The sequence below is a fragment of the Haliotis cracherodii genome, unplaced genomic scaffold (genome assembly GCF_022045235.1).
Source record: "Haliotis cracherodii isolate W230 unplaced genomic scaffold, xgHalCrac1.p SCAF_6, whole genome shotgun sequence".
NCBI lineage: Eukaryota > Metazoa > Mollusca > Gastropoda > Lepetellida > Haliotidae > Haliotis > Haliotis cracherodii.
This window is the reverse complement of record NW_027266319.1, coordinates 42,420,387-42,440,838: the sequence shown is the minus strand read 5'-3', so window position 1 is coordinate 42,440,838 and position 20,452 is coordinate 42,420,387. Positions and strand designations below refer to the sequence as shown.

Sequence of the window (20,452 nt, the reverse complement as noted above, 5' to 3'; positions counted from 1 at the left end):
GACGTCACTTCCGTGTATGGCGACGTCGACGAGGGAACATTTCAAGGTTGTGTCCATTAATATTTTAGAAAATATTTCACATTTGAAGATCATAATTTTATCTTTGTGTCATCCCTTAACACTGAACAATCATTGACCATATTTCTACGGTAATTCCTTTTAACTTTGCCGCTTCATTTCTTAGCCTTTTTCCAATAATAAATCCAATGTCCGTTCATGAGAAAGAGTTCCGAAAGCATACCAACTTCCTCAAATTATTTTTTGTCGATCAAACACTTCATTGCTTCCTTTCTTAACTCCCAGTGACTTTGTTAATAATCACCCAACGACATTTTAGAATGCTTATTATTCTTTCTACAGCATGACATAGTAAACTAAGATAGCTGACCTAGATTGCCTTACCAGCTAGCTTATCAAGACGAGGGTGAAATAGTGTAATATTAGTGTGGATCATGCTGTTATAAGCCTATAGTTTCAAGAAGTGCTAATAAATGTGAGACTGTGTTTCTGTGTGAGAAGTAGAGGTTTACATGTTTCCTGTTGTATTTGAAAGATATGTACTTTTGTAAGCATTTCTTGGTACAAATATGTATACACTAGACCTAGATAATGATTGATTGGAGCTTGGACAATTGCCATCTGGAGTCTCGACAGATACCACCAGCCACTTTAACCGGCCACCTAGCTTTGTTCTTCACATGCAGAAATAACTGTGTAACAAATGTTTCCTTTATCATATACTAACCTTTGAGGGCAGTTCAGGTTTTATCAAACTAATTCAAAATCTCACTTTAAAACTTAAAGGGACTGTATGTCAATGTTCAGTGTATTTTTAGATCATGCATGAAATAATTCTGAGTGTGATGTCACACCTTCAGTTCAAGCACGATTCAATTCTCAAACCTAAAAAATAGAGCTCAGCGAATTGACAACTTGCAATTAGAAGAGACAGTTGTGATGTTTTCATACGGAAGAGTTACAAAATACTAATCATGCTTATTGCAAGCTTTTTTTTATTAGAAGCCAGTGTTTATCAAGGCAAAGAGTACAATATAGATGCCTCCGTTGTATGAAGCCATGGAATCACTCACCTACTCAGAGTTCCTTGAGGCCAGCCTAGTACCTTTGCAACATGGTCACATCTTACAGTCCATTCAAGTTATTGCATCTTTTTCAGCTACACATTTCGATAAACATATGTCATGAAATATTTAACTTTGAGAAAATATCCTGAAATGTTACCATTTGAAAAACTGTTACTATTTGCGTATTTATCCTATGTTTAGATTGATTGTATGGCTCTCGGAGCTGTCATTGAGACCCAACGGAGAGCTAACAATACGGTCACTTTCATATGTAAAGCTATATTGTCGTGTACCTCAACGTCGCAGTTGTAGGAGCATATCTACATACTTATGCAAAACAGTATGTAAAGCGCACCGCAAGGCTTGCATTGGGTCAGTCTGTTCTTATTTCAGAATAAGTGTGTTTGTTTTCAAACAAGTATAAAGTCTAGTCACGTGATCAGCCTACACCCACGATGTGGTAACCGGAGCAGAAACTTTCTCACGGAATAAGGCGAACAGAGCCGAGTAAGCTGAGGGGTTATCAGATCATGTTTACAAACAAAGCTTCTCGATGGTCAGTGTACTGGCCCTTTAAATTGTGTCTGTTAATCTGTCTGACTGTACCATATACATGGCTTGTGAAAACAATGTATGTCTCACATCGAAGAACTTCCCAACCATGACGTAGAGGAACAAGAATGATTCTATTCAATGCAACAGCAAATGAATGAAAAAAAATATGCAAATATCATAATTACAACCTACCAAAGTTTATATGTATAAATTTAGGATGCTACCTTGTTCGAGGAATGTATCCGTGAATATCCACATATAGGAACAATTCCATACGTCTGCAGCTGTACAAATAAACTTATTCGATGTAATGTGTCTCTGTAACAATCAAATATTTTAAAATATATATAGTGTTTGGGGATATAATAACCCGTATTCGTTTCTCAACTGATCACTTAGTTTGTTTCAAGTGTTTCACATAGGTGTCAAGTCTCAAAGGTCAGCTGAGAAAGCCCACGTGACAACTATTTTCATAATGTCCACGGTTCTTTAAACAACCATAGCATTAGATAACAATGAACAATCAATCAACGTATTATCGGCTAATACTTTGAACAAAGTATGTTGTTTTTACATTGGCACTTCATGCCCAGATATGGGTGTATTCTGTCTGCTTTAGTAAACATACACATGTAAATGCTTGCTTTTGACAAATCTACTGTGGAAGATAACAGTGATTAATTAATCAACACATTTTCTGTTGATCTTTTGAAGGAGAGGAAAATTCTGTTGATTTACAAAAAAGTAAATCATCTGATCACTCCTATTCTGGGCTGCCACGTGCATTTTACATAACATACATTTACCTCACTTCAAACCTGGATTTAGATTAAATAATTACCCCAGACACAAGAAATGCCAATGGGAACCTTTGTCAGGTAATCTGAGTGGTGCTACCACTAATTATACCTGTAATAAGTTCATTAACTGAGCTTCAAGTGAATACACAGGTGTAGTCATTACAGGAAACAGTGGATGACAACAAGAGGTAGCAATTGTATTATCTGCGAAATCCGAAATCTGAAATCTGAAAATGCTTTCACTGAAGGGATACTTTTTTATTATTAAACTTATAACCATCAGGTGTATTTCCAAATAACGACATCTGATGAGCTTTCACCGCTCTCTTTGTCTGTTTTTTTAGGCTGAAGAAATGAATTAACATGCACACTTTGTCGAAATCTTCATAGATCATGGGTAACCAATTAGTGTTCAAAAATGCGTAAAACAGATATTGCCTCGAAGTTTATTAAGCTGTCCTTACCATTTGCTTACAGACGGTAGCCAAGTCTTTGTCATGCTCTTCAGTAACAATTCCAAAGCCAACTCACCCTTGTGGCGTCACTAGCCAAGCTTATGCCTTCCTTGATCCTTACTATGATCCACATTATCCTTACAGTGTCCTCTCCCACACTTTACTGTCACAAAGTCACCCTAAGAATGATTAAATGTTATTCACTCAGGCAATTTATAAAATGTATAAATATATCAGTAATTTACAGATTTATGAAACATCTGTCCATTTATTCCACAGAGTGTCGAACAATTTTTAAAAGGTTCAAAAGGGTTTAAAACTTCACAATAGACTAAATATGCTAGGATTAGAGTGAGTGAGTATTGTTTAAAGCTGCTTTTAGCAATATTCCAGCAATATCACAGCGAGGGACACCAGAAATGGGCTTTGCTCTTTGTACCCATGTTGGGAATTGAACCTGGGTCTTCGGGATGACGAGCAAACGCTTTCACCACTAGGCTACCCGACAACCCCGCTAGGATTAGAAGCCCAAACTATAGAAATGTACTTTGAATTTTGTTTTCTTTTAATCCTATCATTTTCAGTCACTGGGTGATGAAATTGAAGCATAAAAATGTTTGGAATTTGTTACCATAATAACACAAATGGACAGATTTTTCAGTCAATTTGTAAAACAACTGAATATACACACGATAAAAATAAGTAATGCTCAGGTGAAATATTTACTTAGTGTTGCAAATCAAAGTAGCTTGAATGAAAATCACACAATAACAAGCAAGTGACTTATGAAAACTGTCACCATTACCGATGCAAAGATACCTACATTTCCATATTATCTTCAAGACTCGGCTGTATTTCATTTTGTTGTTCAATGTGACCATACGCCCTTACACTATCAATAAAAGTGACAAATGCGCTTATGATTGGCAAAGCACAGGTTGCGAACTAGTCTAGATTTATGCTATATCATCCGGGTACTCACAGGGAAAAAACAATAACAAAGGCAACACCCAGTCCCGGGGAATTGCTGTAGATCAGTGCCCCTTTAATAATGAAAATTAATGAATTGATAAAATAATATATGTATATCAGGTAGATACGGTCCCATTTATAATCCTGTTAGCATCAGGAATTAAATTGAAACTGAAATATCCAAATATAGTGAAAATTAAAATCCTTTAACAACTAGCGCTTGCTAGAAAATGCGTTGCCACAGGCTATATTTGATAAACAAATCTTCAAAACTCTCAACATCGCTGGGCATGTTCAATGACATTGTGTGGAGAGATGACAGATCACTGAGAGGAGCACATGAATTATAACAATACTGTTCAACATCCAGCTTGCACAGATTCTCTAGTATTTCCCCTCTAGCTATAGGTCTCTGCCCTACAATATGCCATTTTGATCTCTGAAATTTGAAAACATATGATTCAAGTTGGTGATTCATCTGCAAAAAGAAAGAATATCAACTTATGAAATATAAGTTCAGCATCGGGATATGAATCATATTGCACCCTAGTATCAGGATATGTATTGTATCGCAACCTAATCCTTTCGTTACACCTTTAGCATGTTTAGTCAAAACTTCAGTTACACTTGACTCAAGAAGCAGATTCATACTTGTACACAAATAGAAATACAATGTACTCATGAAAAACTGTGCGAGGTCACAACTGTGCCTATAGTTCTGCCAGTACCTCGCTATAGAACTAAATGTCTCAAACAGCATTGTGTGTTGCTTCACTGGTCTTGCCTGTCTTTTTGTAAGAAAGCATAATTATTGTACTTTTCATAATTGTTTCATGTAAACATGTCAGACATTAACTGATTGTCATAAGATTGCAGTAAGAAGACTGTACATCATATGTTGTCTGGAAGTGACAGTTGACAGTTTATGAAGCTAGACCCGGTTTCTTGTTATGTTGACCAATCACTTACGCTAATATAGAAAATTTTCTCTGCTTCAGCAAAAAACATTAAATTTGTTGTTGTTAGTGATTTGATGTTTTCTATCAACATGATCAATGATCAATGTTTCAACTTTAAAAAGGGGCGGTCGGGTAGCCTAGTGGTTAAAGCATTCGCTCGTCAGGCCAAAGACTCGGGTTCGATTCCCGACATGGGTACAATGTGTGAAGCCCATTTCTGGTGTCCCCCGTTGTGATATTGCTGGAATATTGCTAAAAACGGCGTAAAACCATTCTCACTCACTCACTCAACTTAAAAATGATTGCAGATAAATTTATTTATACATATATAGAGAATTAGGAAAACAACATTGGAAAAAGTGTTGTTATTATCAGCTATAAATATATAAGGGAAAAAGGGAATAAGAACTCAGCTGTTGTTTCTATAATCAAATTATCAACTTTCTAAATGAGGCCTTAATCATGTTAATACATGTAATAGTTTTTTAGGGGCGGTCAGGTAGCCTAGTATTTCAAGCGTTGGCTTGTCACGCTGAAGACCCGGTTTCGATTCCCGACATGGGTACACTGTGTGAAACCCATTTCTGGTGTCCCCCGCCGTGATATTGCTGGAATATTGCTAAAAGCGGCGTAAAACCATACTCACTTACTAACTGACTAATAGTTTTTTAATGTTTAATTCACTTATTGGTTGAAAGTGGAAATTCCATGATAAAATGAATATACAAATTTCAAACGCAGTTTCAATAGTGCATTGATCAGCTGGTGATAGACATGTGTAAATATTGTTGCAAGTGTTGGTAATGAGATGACCCATGAAGATCCAGGTTAGAATAGATCTTCAGCAACCCATGCTTACCGTAAGAGGTGACTAACAGGATCAGGTGGTCAGGCGGTCAGGCTTGCTGACTTGGTTGATGCATGTCATCGTATCCCAATTGCTTGGATCGATGCTCATAATATCAGTCACTGGATTGTCTGGTCATAACTCAATTATTTACCGACTGCCATCATATAGCTGGGATATTACTCAGTGCTGCATTAAACAACAAACAAACAAACAAACCTAGCTTGCTGAGCAAACATTTATATTATAAAACAACAGACACTGGAGATACCAAATATTATGTTTAATAACTATCAGTCATTGCCACATAAGCATGATAACAAGTAGCATGAACTTGTGGAACTATATGGTCTGCTTTATCTGCTCCAGAACCACCATTTAGCTGTCCTTTCTAGTTGACTGTTGTGTTAGCATGGTTATTGAGTTAGGGACATGATAATGATGATAAATATAAAAATTTAGTTTTAGTCATGTTCTGTCCTACGGTGCATATTGTCAGACATCTTCCCGAGGCAAGGAAGTTAACTGACTATAAAAGTCCAGTTTCCACCCTTGCCGAACTAGGCTGGTATTATGGAGTTACATTTTGGCTGGACTAACGAGTCTATGCACTGAAATCGAAATCCTGTTCATTAACTGTCATGCAGATTTTGGTCGATTGCAGGATTTGCAAAGCATGTGCACCGCCAACTCGTTGTCAGCAGATATTTTCCACATTTTTTTATGTTTTTAATCAAGGTGCTCATGTGATTTGATTCATTTCACGATGTAAGACGGTAGACCGTTTTATCAAAATATAGGTCTTGATTATCGATCAGATCGTTCTGACTGGGAGCCACCATTTTGTGTGAAGCAAACGCAAGTGGTACGAGAGGTAGAATCTGATTGGGCAATAGGAGAGGCATAGAAAGGACATAACTCGTAATAGCCACTGGTGGCGCTACGATCTAGCCCAGGAATTCCAGCCTAGTTCGGCAAGGGTGGAAACTGGACTTTTAAAGACACTTAACTCTCTTGCCTCGGGAAGATGATTGTCAGACTTTGCTAAAGGGTTGATACATGGCCCCCATTAGTGATGATCAACAGCTGATACTGAAGAGGGGGATCTGGTAGCCACAACTAGAATGAAATACTGTTTAAAGTGGCAATAAGCTTAACTTGCTTGCTCACCCACTTACTTACCTGGTTTTGGGAAATAGCTGGGATTACTGACCAACTAATTAATTTGAATTTCGTCAGTGTTATCAATCTATTATCTGTTACAACTATCATCAATTTGTTTTCCACAGGTGTCTGACATCCTTGAATGCTTATCCTGCTGGTAGAAGCTTCTGAGTGAGAGTCTGCACCATGGAGGATGGGCAGGTGTCCCAGCCTCACTCCGATCATGGCTACAGCTGTGGAGACCCTTCCTCCACTGCCTCCCCACAGATAAAGATGCCCTTTCTGGAGAAGTTGTTACAGCTGCGAGAGAAGCAGCTGTACTGTGACCTGGTGATAGAGGTGAAGGCAGTCAAGTTTTACTGTCACCGTGCAGTAGTAGCTGCCTGGAGTCCTTACATACACAGCATGCTCAACATGAAGAATATAGAGAGAGAGGTCATCAAGATCAATTTCAACAACGTAGCTGTCTTTGCTGCTGTGCTGGATTATATGTACACTACTGCCCTTGACCTCCGAGAAGTAAATTTGATCCAAGTGTTGCATTTGGCAACCAGTTTCCAGGTGCAGCCACTGCGGGATATGTGCGAGGGGTCACTGCGCTGCAACCTTCATGTGGGCAATATTATCAGTACGTTCCAGTTGGCGCGCAAGTTCCAGCTCTCTGGCTTGGAGGACTACTCTCTGACATATCTTCAGATGCACCTACCTGAAGCAGTTAAACAGAATGATTTCCTTAACCTAAGTGCTGTGCGCTTCAACACTTTCTTGTCAAGTGGGTATGTGATAAACTTGAAGCCAGAGGTGAAGCTGTTTCTCATTATCAGCTGGCTTGGCTATGATGTGAAGGAGAGGGAACAGTATTTTGTTGTGCTACTCGGTCACATAGACTGGTCCACTGTAGCTAATGACTTCCTTATGGAGATCAGTCAGACTGAGAATTTCTTCACCACCAATGAGTCCAGTTTGTACCTCCTCCTTCAGACACTTCACAGCTCTGGGATATCTCTTGGACCATACACCAATGCCTTCAGTGACCTCCGTAGCAAGTACTCCTACCTCCTGTCCCAAGTTGTGCAGAGTAGTATTTGGAAGACAGCACCTGAAGTGTTCTCCCCGGTGACTGTGTGTCTGGTGACCCAGCAGCAGGTGGCCCGGCCGAAGCCTGTCAATGCAGGCATCTCCAGTGTGGCTGTGCAGACAGATAGTGACTCTGCTCATAAGCTACAGCAGCAGGTGGACAGTCGAATGCTTTGTGTTGCAGATGTGTCAGAGGACAGGCAGTTGGTGTTGAAGTCTGAGGAAGGATCTTTACCTGAAGCTGTTCAGCAGTCTACATCAAGCTGTGATTTACCAAAACGGAGATCCAGTGGACGTAAGAGTTCAAAGCCAAAGAAAATACCAAGGATGAAAAAAAGATTGACCAAGGGTTTGAAGAGATCGAGGAGACGAAAAGCAGGCTTGAGAGGTCTCGAAGAAGAAGCTGATATTGTGACAAGGAGAGAGTCTTCCAGGGTTCCTAAACCTGTTGTGTATGATGAATTTGATAATGGCGATGAAGTAAATGATGAAGAGGACAATACAGCTGAAGAGCCAGAAGAATTGCTGGAAGACGATGATGAAAATGACCCCGACTTCACTGCAGGAAGAAACCAAGATGGTGATTTGTCCCCTACTGGTGAATGTGATGGGGAAAATGAAGAAGTGTCCAATTTCCACAAATTAGCTCAGGCACTACAGCTGCAGCAACAAGATGATGATGATGATGATGAAGAGGAGGAGGAGGAGGAAGAAGATGAGGAAGATGAGAATAATGGACATTCGGGTCAGCAAAGGTTCAAGAGAAAACGAGGACGTCCAAAGAAAGGCACAGAACCCATTAAACCAAAATGTGAAAAGTGTTCTTATATTGGCAAAAATGAACAAGCACTAAGAAATCACATGAGAAGGATACATGAGGAAGGTTTAGCCTTCAAGTGTGCAATGTGTCCTTTTGAATGTCAGTGGAGCAAGGAATATTACAGTCACTGTAAGGAACATTACGGGGAACCGCCCTACCATTGTGACTTTGAAGAATGTAATCAAACATTTGATAAGATCCATCTCCTTTTGAATCACAAGGATAGGCACACAGATGAAAGGAGATGGGCATGTGATCAGTGCCCAGCTCGGTTTCGGGCAAGGAATAATCTTACGTCTCACAAGAGATCTCACACAGGTTTGATGTAGTTTTCATTATGTTTAGCATGGTCAATAATGTAGTCCTGAACGACAGCTATAGGGAAATTCCTGATGAATTTGTAGGAGCCAAGGGTCACCCTACGCTGTATCCGAGGTAGCAGTAAATCAAGGGGCATTTTATCGAGGGTTCCCTGTATGTAGACAAGGTGAATACATTCTAGATTGTGTACATGGTGTAGTCAGAAGTAAATGTATTTTACTAGATGCATTTTATCTTTGTCCTCATCATGCACATCATTATGCTAAAGAGTAGGACCAACATGATCTGTGACATGGTTGCGTAAGTACTTTTACCATGAATATTAGCGTGATTTGCAACTACTGTCGGAACACTGATTTGCCTAGAGTTTCAGCAGGCTCAGGAGGTTGGGTTCTGGTTGCAAACTGGAAATTGTGGCACATTTTAAGATGTTTAGCATGTATAGTGAGCTTGTCAGGTCTATAATGACAATGATGATTGTAGTTGTATGTTAAAGTTGATCAGTGTCCTTCCAGTACAAACTGTTGTCCTTTTTCATATCACGTTTTGTTTATTTAAGGTGAGAAGCCCTTTGAGTGCAACATATGTCATCGAAGCTTTGCCACTAAGAATACAATGAACCAACATAAAGTGACACACAGCGATGACCGGCCGTACTTGTGTGACACATGCGGCTTTGCTACAAAGTACCAGTCTCACCTCATAGCTCATCGGCGTATACACTCAGGTATTGAGGAGCTCATGCAGTATTGGCATGCTTGCATTTATGTATTTGGTTCCGTGTCTCAAGTGTATTTTGCACGACACATGCTAGAATCAACATGATTAAGTCACGCTAACAAAGAAATATTTTCTCGCTTTAATTTGTAACAGTGATCATGTTAGCAGGTAAGCAGTGGGAAAATTCAAATAAACATGTAACTAATTTCCAATCTGCAAAATGAACAAATATCATGATGCAAGTCATGAGTTTGACAACAATGATTAATAATACCTATATTGATTTATAACCACAAGCCTAGGACTTAAAAACATGTATGCCACTACCCCAATGATATAAGCAGTGATAAGGATGTAAATAAGATAACTAGCAACAGCACTTGTTTCACTGGGGCACGTGATCTGGTGTTAATACAAACAACAGAACAACATGGATTTCTTTGGTTATGTTAAGTTGGAGACAACCATTAATAGATAAAAAGTTAAAGTTGACGGTCACAGATAATCTGTAAATGATTTGCCCTTAGTAATTTCATGGCAAATGTCTTAGGCATGCCTATGTCTGGTTTATCGGAAATCGTACAAAGATTGGCACATTGGTTTGTTTGTTGTGTGTGTTATTCTCCCTGCAGTGTTTTATTGTACGAAGAACAAGTCTCAGTCGTCGTTTTTCTTATACATGTATGAGATGTCAGCATTAGGTAGAGCTTTTTAAGGATGATGATAAAATGTACAAGCTTTAAAAATATATTCCCGTATTTAAATAAGGATGACTCCCTCAATAGAATCTGAACTCGCCATTGAATGCACAGGTGGGTATTTCCTGCATATTCTCAGAATCCTCACATCGATTACCTGTACCTTTTCTCCTAATACCATTTGTATCTATCCCGCTTTTGGAAGCTCCTTCGGCCATCGCGTTTATCTGGTTCTGATTTCCGTGGTTACATGTTAACACGGGTGCACGATGTTGAGTTTATTAAAACACACAACTTGAATGAAACATCACGTTTTCGTGGTAAGTGGTCATGTGTACCATGTTCACAGTGTGTAACATCACTAATTTTTCCCCACAGTGTAACATTGTTAGTTGTCCAGAGTAGGTGGTTGGGTAAACATGCTCAGGAGCTTGACTCCACACTGAAACATGTTATGTGTTGGTCTCCTTTGACTTTGTTCAAATATGTCTCTCCTAGCAGTGAATGGGTACCTTGTAGAATGATATGGTAATGTGACTACTAGGAGAGGCATGTTCGAACAATTAGCTTGGGTTGTATACTTCCCAGGGAGCTGGAAATGAAATTCATGTGCACACCAATCCAGTGACCATGTTGACGGATGTAGTAATCTAGCACTAGAGCACATCATCAGGACTTTAATTTTCGTGTATATTTGCCCAAAACAATCTCGGGATCATAACCTGGTTGTTAGGATTCATAATTATTCATCTGGTGTTTGGGTGTTTTTAAAGGACCAACGTTCCAGATACAGTTTGTAGTCCTACCCTATGTATGCAGCAGTCCATGTGATCTGTACCCATGCTTCTACAAGTTGTGCGAGGTCAGGCACTGACTGACTGTTGTTCCAACGTGACCATGGCATGTCTGTCTTTGCTTCAGGTGATGTGTACCACTGTCATTTCCCCCAGTGTACCTACGTTACCCCAAAGAGAAGTCAGTTGAAAGCACATATGCGTTCACATCTTGGCATCAGGCGACATGTCTGTCCGACTTGTGGCAAGGCATTTGTGGAAAAAAGTCATCTTGTAAGACATGAGAGAATCCATCTTGACCAAAAGCCATTTAAGTGTAATGAATGTGACTATAATTCTGCAAGGATTGACAAACTGAAAGATCATATTCTCCGACACCATGGGTCAAACAGCCCCGAAAAGTCCAAGTACCCAACCGTGCGTCGACCTCGTAAACCTAAATCTAGTGCCTGGCCTGTGAACGTAGTGCCTCTCCCTCATCCCCCACTTGCGGACCAAACAGAGGACCCTGCAAATCCTATCAAACAGAATCCTCAGCCACTTGTTTTGTCAGAACATGGTTATGTGAGAATGACTGCTCCAACTGAAGATGGTTCCCAGATCACACATGGACGACATCCGGGTCCAGTGCTGGACATCCCACCAGGTCTGAGTAGCCAGCAGCAAAGTATGACAGCACATGTACACCAACAGGCAGCCATGTTGCACCCACCACCCCCAGCTAGTGGCACCCACCCTACAGCTATAGCCTCGCAGTCCCAGGCCCCATCTCACATGCAGGTGCTCCCCACTATAGAATCTGTGTCAGGTGCTGCACAAATGACATCCTACGTTGTGCCGACCACCTCCTCTGTACTTGTCTCATCGCATAACACACATCAGCATCAACAGCACCCTCATCAACATCACCAACAACAACATCATCAGCAGCAGCAGCAACAGCAACAACCACAACCTGACTATGGAGGCCTGGGAGCATTCATGGCTCTCTTCTGATCCTGTTGATCATTTTAATTCAAAATATGAAATTGACAATGGAATATCCATTTCTTCCACTTTTAAATCTGAAGAATGATGTTCAGAAGTGGTGTCAGGGAATGTGCTCCTTATCTTGTTGACATTGTTAACTATTATACCTTGGTCCAATGTGATCGATGTTCTTAAGTAATGGATTTGTATGAAATGTATTATTTTTGACACATGAAATTATTGAAAGAGGGCAAGATGATTTTGATGCAGTTTGTTATGTTGGGTTGTTGTTTTTTTTAACAATATTCATGATACTTGCGATATTTTAGAAACCATACACTGTATTTATGTGCATAATTGTACATGTATATGTTAGTAACAACATGTTTTGCGGGACCACCATTCAGTTTGTTGTTTCACATCATTGACAGTTGTGGATAATGAAAGTTGCCTACAGGGTATGGTCATAATGTTCGATCATCCCTTTATATGCAAAGTTCATACCACATATATTTGTTTCTTTTACATTTTGTAGACAAGCATAGTGAACCATTATTACTTTGTGAGAAGTAAAGGAAGAAACATTTCTCTCACATTAAAACAGTTGGACAATATATCTCATGTTAAATGAACTAAATAAAGGAATCCGCAAAGTATATCGGGAAAACTCCCATTGCCAGTAACAAACTCATCCTTTCGAATTTGCCTGTGTCACCATGGTCACTAGGCTTTCTTCCCACATCGTTTAGGACTAAAATACTGTCCCAACTTGTATTAAACCCCAACGGAGTCTCTTTATTACTTGCAGTCCACTGTGATCTAGGTGGAAGTTTGCTGACCAACACATTATTTCTTCAAGTGATTGTTTAGTTCCCTGGTCTAGCCTCCCAACAGTCATAATAACCATTCCATCACTGGCTATACAGGATTGATTTGTGCACAAATACTTGTAAACTGGTAAGATATATTTAAGTTGATGAAACTGCAAAGTGGTTCAGAAAATGGAGGTTTAATCTCGAACTATGTGTCTCAATAAAGATTCACTTTCAGTAAGACTAACCTATAAAATTTAATTAGACCTTCATGCTTTAAAAAATGTCAATATTATGATGATTACTATGGTGTATATGTAATGCTGAGGTGGCAGATAAGTTCCTAATTGGGCCTACCTTTAGAATACAGTACCACAAACTTTTCAAACACCTGATCATACCCTATGACGTAATTTGTAGTATTTTGTTGCCAGTCACATCGGCGAAACAATGCCCTGTGACGTCAGGGGTCATCGATTGTGCATAAGCTCCTCTCAGTGATCTATCATCTCTACACGAAATGTCATTGAATACGCCAAGCGCTGTGGAGAGTTTTGAATATTTGTTTGCATTTTATAGCAAGCGCTAGTTTACGAAAACACTTTTATTTTTTATATATTTTTTATTTCGTTTTTCTCATAATTCAAGTGGCTTAAAGGGTTATAAATGGGAACTAATATACATATATTATTTTTTCGGTGCATTAATTTTCATTATTATGCACAAGAATGTAGTTTGTTAGGGATATTTAGTGGTGCTGAACACATCCAAATGTAGTGGCTATTAGATTACCCTAAGTCTATGCTTAACCCTTGGATCCCCTTTACGATCAATCACCCCTTTACGATCATTAGGGGTTTAGTGGCTATTGTAGATTATATAGCGGCTCCTTATATTCTTCCCACAAAAACGTTGAGTAAAAAGGATGAAATGGTTTTGTGTCGAATATTTAGGCTACTGGAAACTGTCCTGGAACATTCACACAAGCCACTTTCACCGGCTACATTTTTCATTACTGATTCAAAAGCGAACTCACCGTTGTGTCATCACTAGTCATGCTTATTCCTCCATCGTTCCTTACTATTATCCACATCATCCTTACAGTGTTCCCTACCACACTTTTCTGTCACAAAAATCACCCGACGAATTATTAAATACCATATCATTCATGCGCACTCGCGAGTTCGACGTCTGATGCCTGGAGCCGTTTTCAGTTCGCGGCATATCGGCTCATTCCTCACCACCCAGTATCTTGTAGATTACGGAATGGGACGAGTGTGCCATCGGGATCATTCGTAAGTGTCCGTAGACTAAAGTCACGAGACACCATGCCTACCCGTAACCTTCGTAAGTGTCCGTCACCCATTCGACCCTTTTCGTTCAGTTCCGTAACGTCATAGGCATGACTAGGTAAATTTGCACTAAGTTTAACAGTGTGGACGTAGCTCAGTAGGTTAGCTGTCAGGCTAACAATCCGAAGGTCGGGGGTTAGGGTCCTGACGGATTCTCACTAAAACAAACTGGTTGCTTGTCTTGAGACATGTGACCTACGGCAGAGATCGTCCTCACGAGAAGTTGTGGTACTGTATTCTAAAGGTGCTCCCCTAATTGTTAGAGAAGATTGTTGACCAGGGTAGCCAGAGGGTACATAGACACAAGTTAATCTCTGGAATTCTGCAAAATTGCACAGTGACAATCAAATTGGAACCTTTTAATTAAATGTGGTGTGTGTTGTCTAAACTTGGGATTCATTGATAGTCAGTCAGTTATTTTCACAAAAGGCATCTTGTAATTTATTTGAGACACTTAAAAATAGGAAACATATTTTTGCGAGAATGATGGCATCAGGTGTATTCTAATGTACACCTAAAAATCATGTATAATTGTATATTTGAATAATAGCAAAACAATAAACAAACTCATAATGATTTGGTTAATTTATTTTTTTCACACAAATTTGGACTGATGCTCAGACATTAAAATGGCTTGATGTCTTGACCATGAATCCCACTAGCACAGGACCATTGTGGTTGAAGGTGGGTTTTGTCATGATTGTGATCAGCCTTGTACAGGTTTTCCTTAACACCATGACACAGGCTGACCAACTACAGTGTTCATGTTGCAACCATCAAGTCCATAATTCCACAATAATTTACAACACAGGTGATATACATATGTACAGCTGGAGTGTAGACTTGTGTGTGGAAGATGTTCCTGGTCATGAGACACCACTTCCGATGTCCCAGTGTGTCCCACAGTCAGATCTGTCACATGATTAGTGAGTGAGTGAGTGAGTGAGTTTGATTTTACGTTGCTCTTAGCAATATTCCAGCGGGGGACACCAGCATGTACCCATGTGGGTAATCAAACCTGGGTCTCAGCGTGATGAGCGAACGTTTTAACCATGAGACTACCCCACGGCCCCTGTCAAGTGATGTTGTCTGGTAGGTCTCACTATGACCAGCAGAATATTTAAGGCCCTGATCTCACAGTAACTGATCCCAGTCTATCTGACTTGAGAATACTTCCATGTCTAGCCAGCGCTCGTAGTTGTGCATGAACTCATCACTCAGTTCTACTGATTCTCCCAGTACACTCAGCGTACACGTATCCACTGGCTTAAAGTCAGGGTCAGTGCCATTAGTGCCATATCGACGGTTGTTAAAACGATCAACACAAGCTCGCAGTGCACATTCTTCTGCTTGGAAGTCCCACGGTCGAGCATCCATATCTGACAACAGAAAACCAATATTTGTTAATTATTAAGTAACAACATGTTAAATAGAATGCAAAAAGAAAAGAACCAGCAGGTTGAAGTTCCTGATATTACATTCAGTCAATGTGCATCTTCTGCAGAAATGATTGTACCAGAAATATCCCAGCCATATAGCTGGGGAAACCGTGAATGACTGTCACAACAAACAAGTAACAAACTGACCATTTCCATATGCCCAGTCATCACCTAGTCGATGCCGGACTTTCTGGTAGATAGCCGACATGGTTTTCATGTTGCTTTTCCTCCACTGGCGTCCCAGGTATTTGGTTTGCATCTTGAGGAGCTTGAGGATGTACAGTTGCATCATTGCATGCTTCACCTTCAGAGCACGCTTAAGGATAGGTGCAGATTTGAACACAACTAGCATCTAAAACAACAAACACAAAACTATCATTCACATTTTAATATCAGAGGGTATGACACTAAGGATTGTTCTAAATTTGCACTCTGAAGTAAGTAGCTCTTGGATCTCGTTGCATGAAGAAACAAAAGACTTTGCATTACATCTCAACATGATACGCCTTGACCAGGTTTGAGTCTGGGAAACATACCATGGTACGAGAATGTTTCCACTTTGTGAGCTTGTTTAGGATGCGGAGCAAGTTGATACAGGAAAACAGATTCCTCCAACAGTATGGTTGACTGTCGCCATTCTCCTGCAACAGATATATATGTTCATAGATGCACTTCTAACTGTCACCATTCCCGTTACAGATACATTCACCAAGTTCACACAGTCACTGTTCCCTGAAACAAACATACACATAGCAAGTTCAGTCACAATCCCCTGTAACGGACATACACACAGCGAGTTCGCAGTCACCATCCCCTGTAACAGACATACACACAGAGAGTTTGCAGTCACCATCCCCTGTAACAGACATGCACACAGCGAGTTCGCAGTCATCATCCCCTGTAACAGACATGCACACAGCGAGTTCGCAGTCACCATCCCCTGTAACAGACATACACACAGTGAGTTCACAGTCACCATCCCCTGTAACAGACATACACACAGTGAGTTCACAGTCACCATCTCCAGTAACAGACATACACACAGTGAGTTCACAGTCACCATCCCCTGTAACAGACATACACACAGTGAGTTCACAGTCACCATCTCCAGTAACAGACATACACACAGTGAGTTCACAGTCACCATCTCCAGTAACAGACATACACACAGTGAGTTCACAGTCACCATCCCCTGTAACAGACATACACACAGTGAGTTCACAGTCACCATCTCCAGTAACAGACATACACACAGTGAGTTCACAGTCACCATCTCCAGTAACAGACATACACACAGTGAGTTCAGTCACCATCCCCTGTAAGAGACATACACACAGTGAGTTCACAGTCACCATCTCCTGTAACAGACATACACACAGTGAGTTCACAGTCACCATCTCCAGTAACAGACATACACAGTGAGTTCACAGTCACCATCTCCAGTAACAGACATACACACAGTGAGTTCAGTCACCATCCCCTGTAAGAGACATACACAGTGAGTTCACAGTCACCATCCCCTGTAACAGACATACACAGTGAGTTCACAGTCACCATCTCCAGTAACAGACATACACACAGTGAGTTCACAGTCACCATCCCCTGTAACAGACATACACACAGTGAGTTCACAGTCACCATCTCCTGTAACAGACATACAGACAGTGAGTTCACAGTCACCATCTCCAGTAACAGACATACACACAGTGAGTTCACAGTCACCATCTTCTGTAAGAGACATACACACAGTGAGTGCAGTCACCATCTCCTGTAACAGACATACACACATTGAGTTCACAGTCACCATCTCCTGTAACAGACATACACACAGTGAGTTCACAGTCACCATCTCCAGTAACAGACATACACAGTGAGTTCACAGTCCCCATCTCCTGTAACAGACATACACAGAGTGAGTTCACAGTCACCATTCCCTGTAACAGACATACACAGAGTGAGTTCACAGTCACCATTCCCTGTAACAGACATACACAGAGTGAGTTCACAGTCACCATTCCGCTGTAACAGATTTACCATCCTCAACAACAACTTTCATAAATCAGATAACAAATTTCAAATTTGGTGAAAAAGTCAGGAATTTCCATTAAAGCTTCACAACAATTCTACTACCACACTGAACTGTATAAAGAGAGACATGTGTATCAAGGCATTGCATACCTGGCTAAACACATGCAGGTGATGTGGCAATGGCAGTGTCAAACACCAGATGGGATTACAAGAAATAAAGCTGCATGCAGATTGATGACCGCTGTCTAGCCATGTCATTAAACAAGTTTGAGTCAAACATCCATGCATTACTGTATACCACTGTTTTACTGTTTTGGAGGCGCAGCCAGGCAAGTATGCTGATGATAAAAACACCGAAAATGTCATGATGAAGTCAGCCACAATGATACAGCTATATGGCCCCACTACACAGGAACACACCAATGTCACTCTCATTCCCATGCTGCATCAGCTCTCTCCCATCCCTCTACAACTGCTGTTATGAGCAGCTTCAGTCACCGCCACATCACAAGGACAAGTAAGTTGTAAGGCAGTTACAAGAGGATTAACTGAAACTTGGCCTTTGACTGAGGTATTCTGGACTGACTGGTTATTTGAGCTGTTTATGGTTGTAGGTACTGCCTGAACCACCACAATGACTAAACGTTATCTACACCATGACCATCACTGCAGGAATCGCTAGAATTAATGGACACAATAAACTTTAACTGGCTAGTTATGTACAAATCTTCCTTAATAACCAAAGCACAAACATTGTGGAACCTGTACGGTAAGCAGTGCCTTGCAGGAAAAAAGAAATGGAAGAAACCAGCTATGTATCCCAGTTGCCTTATCAGGTATCCCAGTTGCCTTATCAGGGAGCTGCAAAAGAAACCTTGCTGCCATGTATTGTGCCTCCCTTTACCCAAGTACACTATCTGTAACACGCCATGTGCATTTCTCTCCTTCAGAGAGATTATTAACACACTGTGACCATATGGAAAGGATAAGTGTACCAAACAACATATGTCATGCATTTATTGATGAAAATGTCACTGACGCTTCTTGTATGTCAGGAATATTAGTCAGATATTACATATGAAAGCTGGACATTTGTGACACTGGTCATCACTATCCTAATTCATTCTATGACAATGTCAAGGGTCCACTATGGCAATGATCTATGAAAAGAACATAACTAATGGTCATCTCCATGACAACTGATCTGATGGCAAAGCAACACAGGCAACAGTCATCACTATCATGTCTATAGCAACTGATCTCATGACAATAGCAAAACAGGCAATAATCATCACTACAGCAATTAATCTGTAGACAATAGCAACACAGGCATGCAAGATTATTCAGCATGGTCAAAATGGGCACAGGGGTAAAAAGGGGAAGTACAATGTAAGCACCCTGTCTCTCTATCCAGGTTTATCTATTCAGCAGTTAAGCCTTTATCATGAAGAACAATACGACACAGAACATTATTAACGTAACTGTCTGTTATGTTAGTTTCGAATTTGGTGAGATCATATGACAAAAATTGTATGTCCCTGCCAGCAATACTCCAGTCATAAGACAACAGTGTACACAAACAGATTTGGTCTAGAGTTAAAGACTTCCCAGGGAGTTTACCGGTCAATGAAAACAAGTCCACCAATATATTTTTCTTAAATTGTGTATCTCAATAATTAGCTTGTTTCCCAAACCAACATAAGCAAGGTGACAAATATATACGGAAGAATGTGTGAAAGGAATGGAATTGTACCAATCAAGCAGCAATATAATAATATCAGTCCTCTTTTTATTCAAGCACCAGGCCATTGTTCAGCATGTGTGTTATTCACAGAAAGCCTGAGGTATGTAGGAGTTGTTACGTGGCCGTTGGTCAGGACTGATGGATGGATGAATGTTTACAGTGACAATGAAGACAGAGCAAGGAAGAGAGACATGAGGGAAGAATGCATGCTCACCTGCGCCTCCTCGGACGTGAACTACAAGGGAGGTGAATCACACATTGTCAAAACACTCTCCACAATACAGATAACACAAGACTACATACTCCAGCCAGGTCTACTTGCCATGTTTGGGGCAGCCATCTGTTTTACGAGGGGCAACATTGGGATAAACACATGGTGCCTTGACTAGCTGGTGGATGTGTCTGGCTGGGTGTGAAGGTGTGCAGTTAGTAATGGTTGTTAGTTCCAGTGTGACTACACATGCTGAAGCCAGACCTCACTACAGGTAATCTGCCCCTTCCTCCGTTCAACGTCAGGTCACAACTAAGCTAGCCATTTGCCAGCCTTGATTATCCAGTGTATCATATCTCCATCATATTATGTAAAATACCATTGGACACATTGAACACATTTACCACTAATAGCAGTCCAACCAATGACTCTCTTCTCTTATAATTAACACAAACAACGTTATGAACAGCACTTGACTCCCTTGATGCATACCATCTCAAATACGTCTGACAGCGTACAGACTCCCCTCATATTACTCAGGAAAACCTCTTTTCCACCTACAAAAGTATTTCCAACACCCTCTGATTTGACGTAAAAGCCGTTGTTGAGGGGTCAATGACATGAGGCTGT

General features: G+C 40.4%; 2 protein-coding genes across 4 annotated transcripts in view; one reads left to right on the top strand and one right to left on the bottom strand.

The window, feature by feature from the left end:
* The first annotated feature begins 17 nt into the window (after positions 1-17).
* LOC139446668 (uncharacterized) lies at positions 18-14,957 on the top strand. The gene is made up of 4 exons (XM_071227941.1): positions 18-46; positions 6,963-9,052; positions 9,615-9,782; positions 11,395-14,957. The coding sequence occupies exons 2-4, from the start codon at positions 7,024-7,026 to the stop codon at positions 12,261-12,263; spliced, it is 3,066 nt and encodes a 1,021-aa protein (XP_071084042.1). The 5' UTR covers positions 18-46; positions 6,963-7,023; the 3' UTR covers positions 12,264-14,957.
* A 25-nt stretch (positions 14,958-14,982) lies between these two features.
* LOC139446666 (striatin-interacting protein 1 homolog) overlaps positions 14,983-20,452 on the bottom strand; it is a 46,921-nt gene continuing 41,451 nt past the window's right edge. For 2 of the 3 annotated variants that reach the window (XM_071227938.1, XM_071227939.1), the window contains exons 17-20: positions 19,826-19,846; positions 16,376-16,480; positions 15,987-16,191; positions 14,983-15,779 (exon numbers count right to left, since the gene is read on the bottom strand). In XM_071227938.1, coding sequence (XP_071084039.1) covers positions 15,535-15,779; positions 15,987-16,191; positions 16,376-16,480; positions 19,826-19,846 — 576 coding nt within the window. In that variant the 3' untranslated portion in view covers positions 14,983-15,534. The remainder of the gene's footprint in view (positions 15,780-15,986; positions 16,192-16,375; positions 16,481-19,825; positions 19,847-20,452) is intronic. The other variant, XM_071227940.1, reaches the window with a different exon arrangement.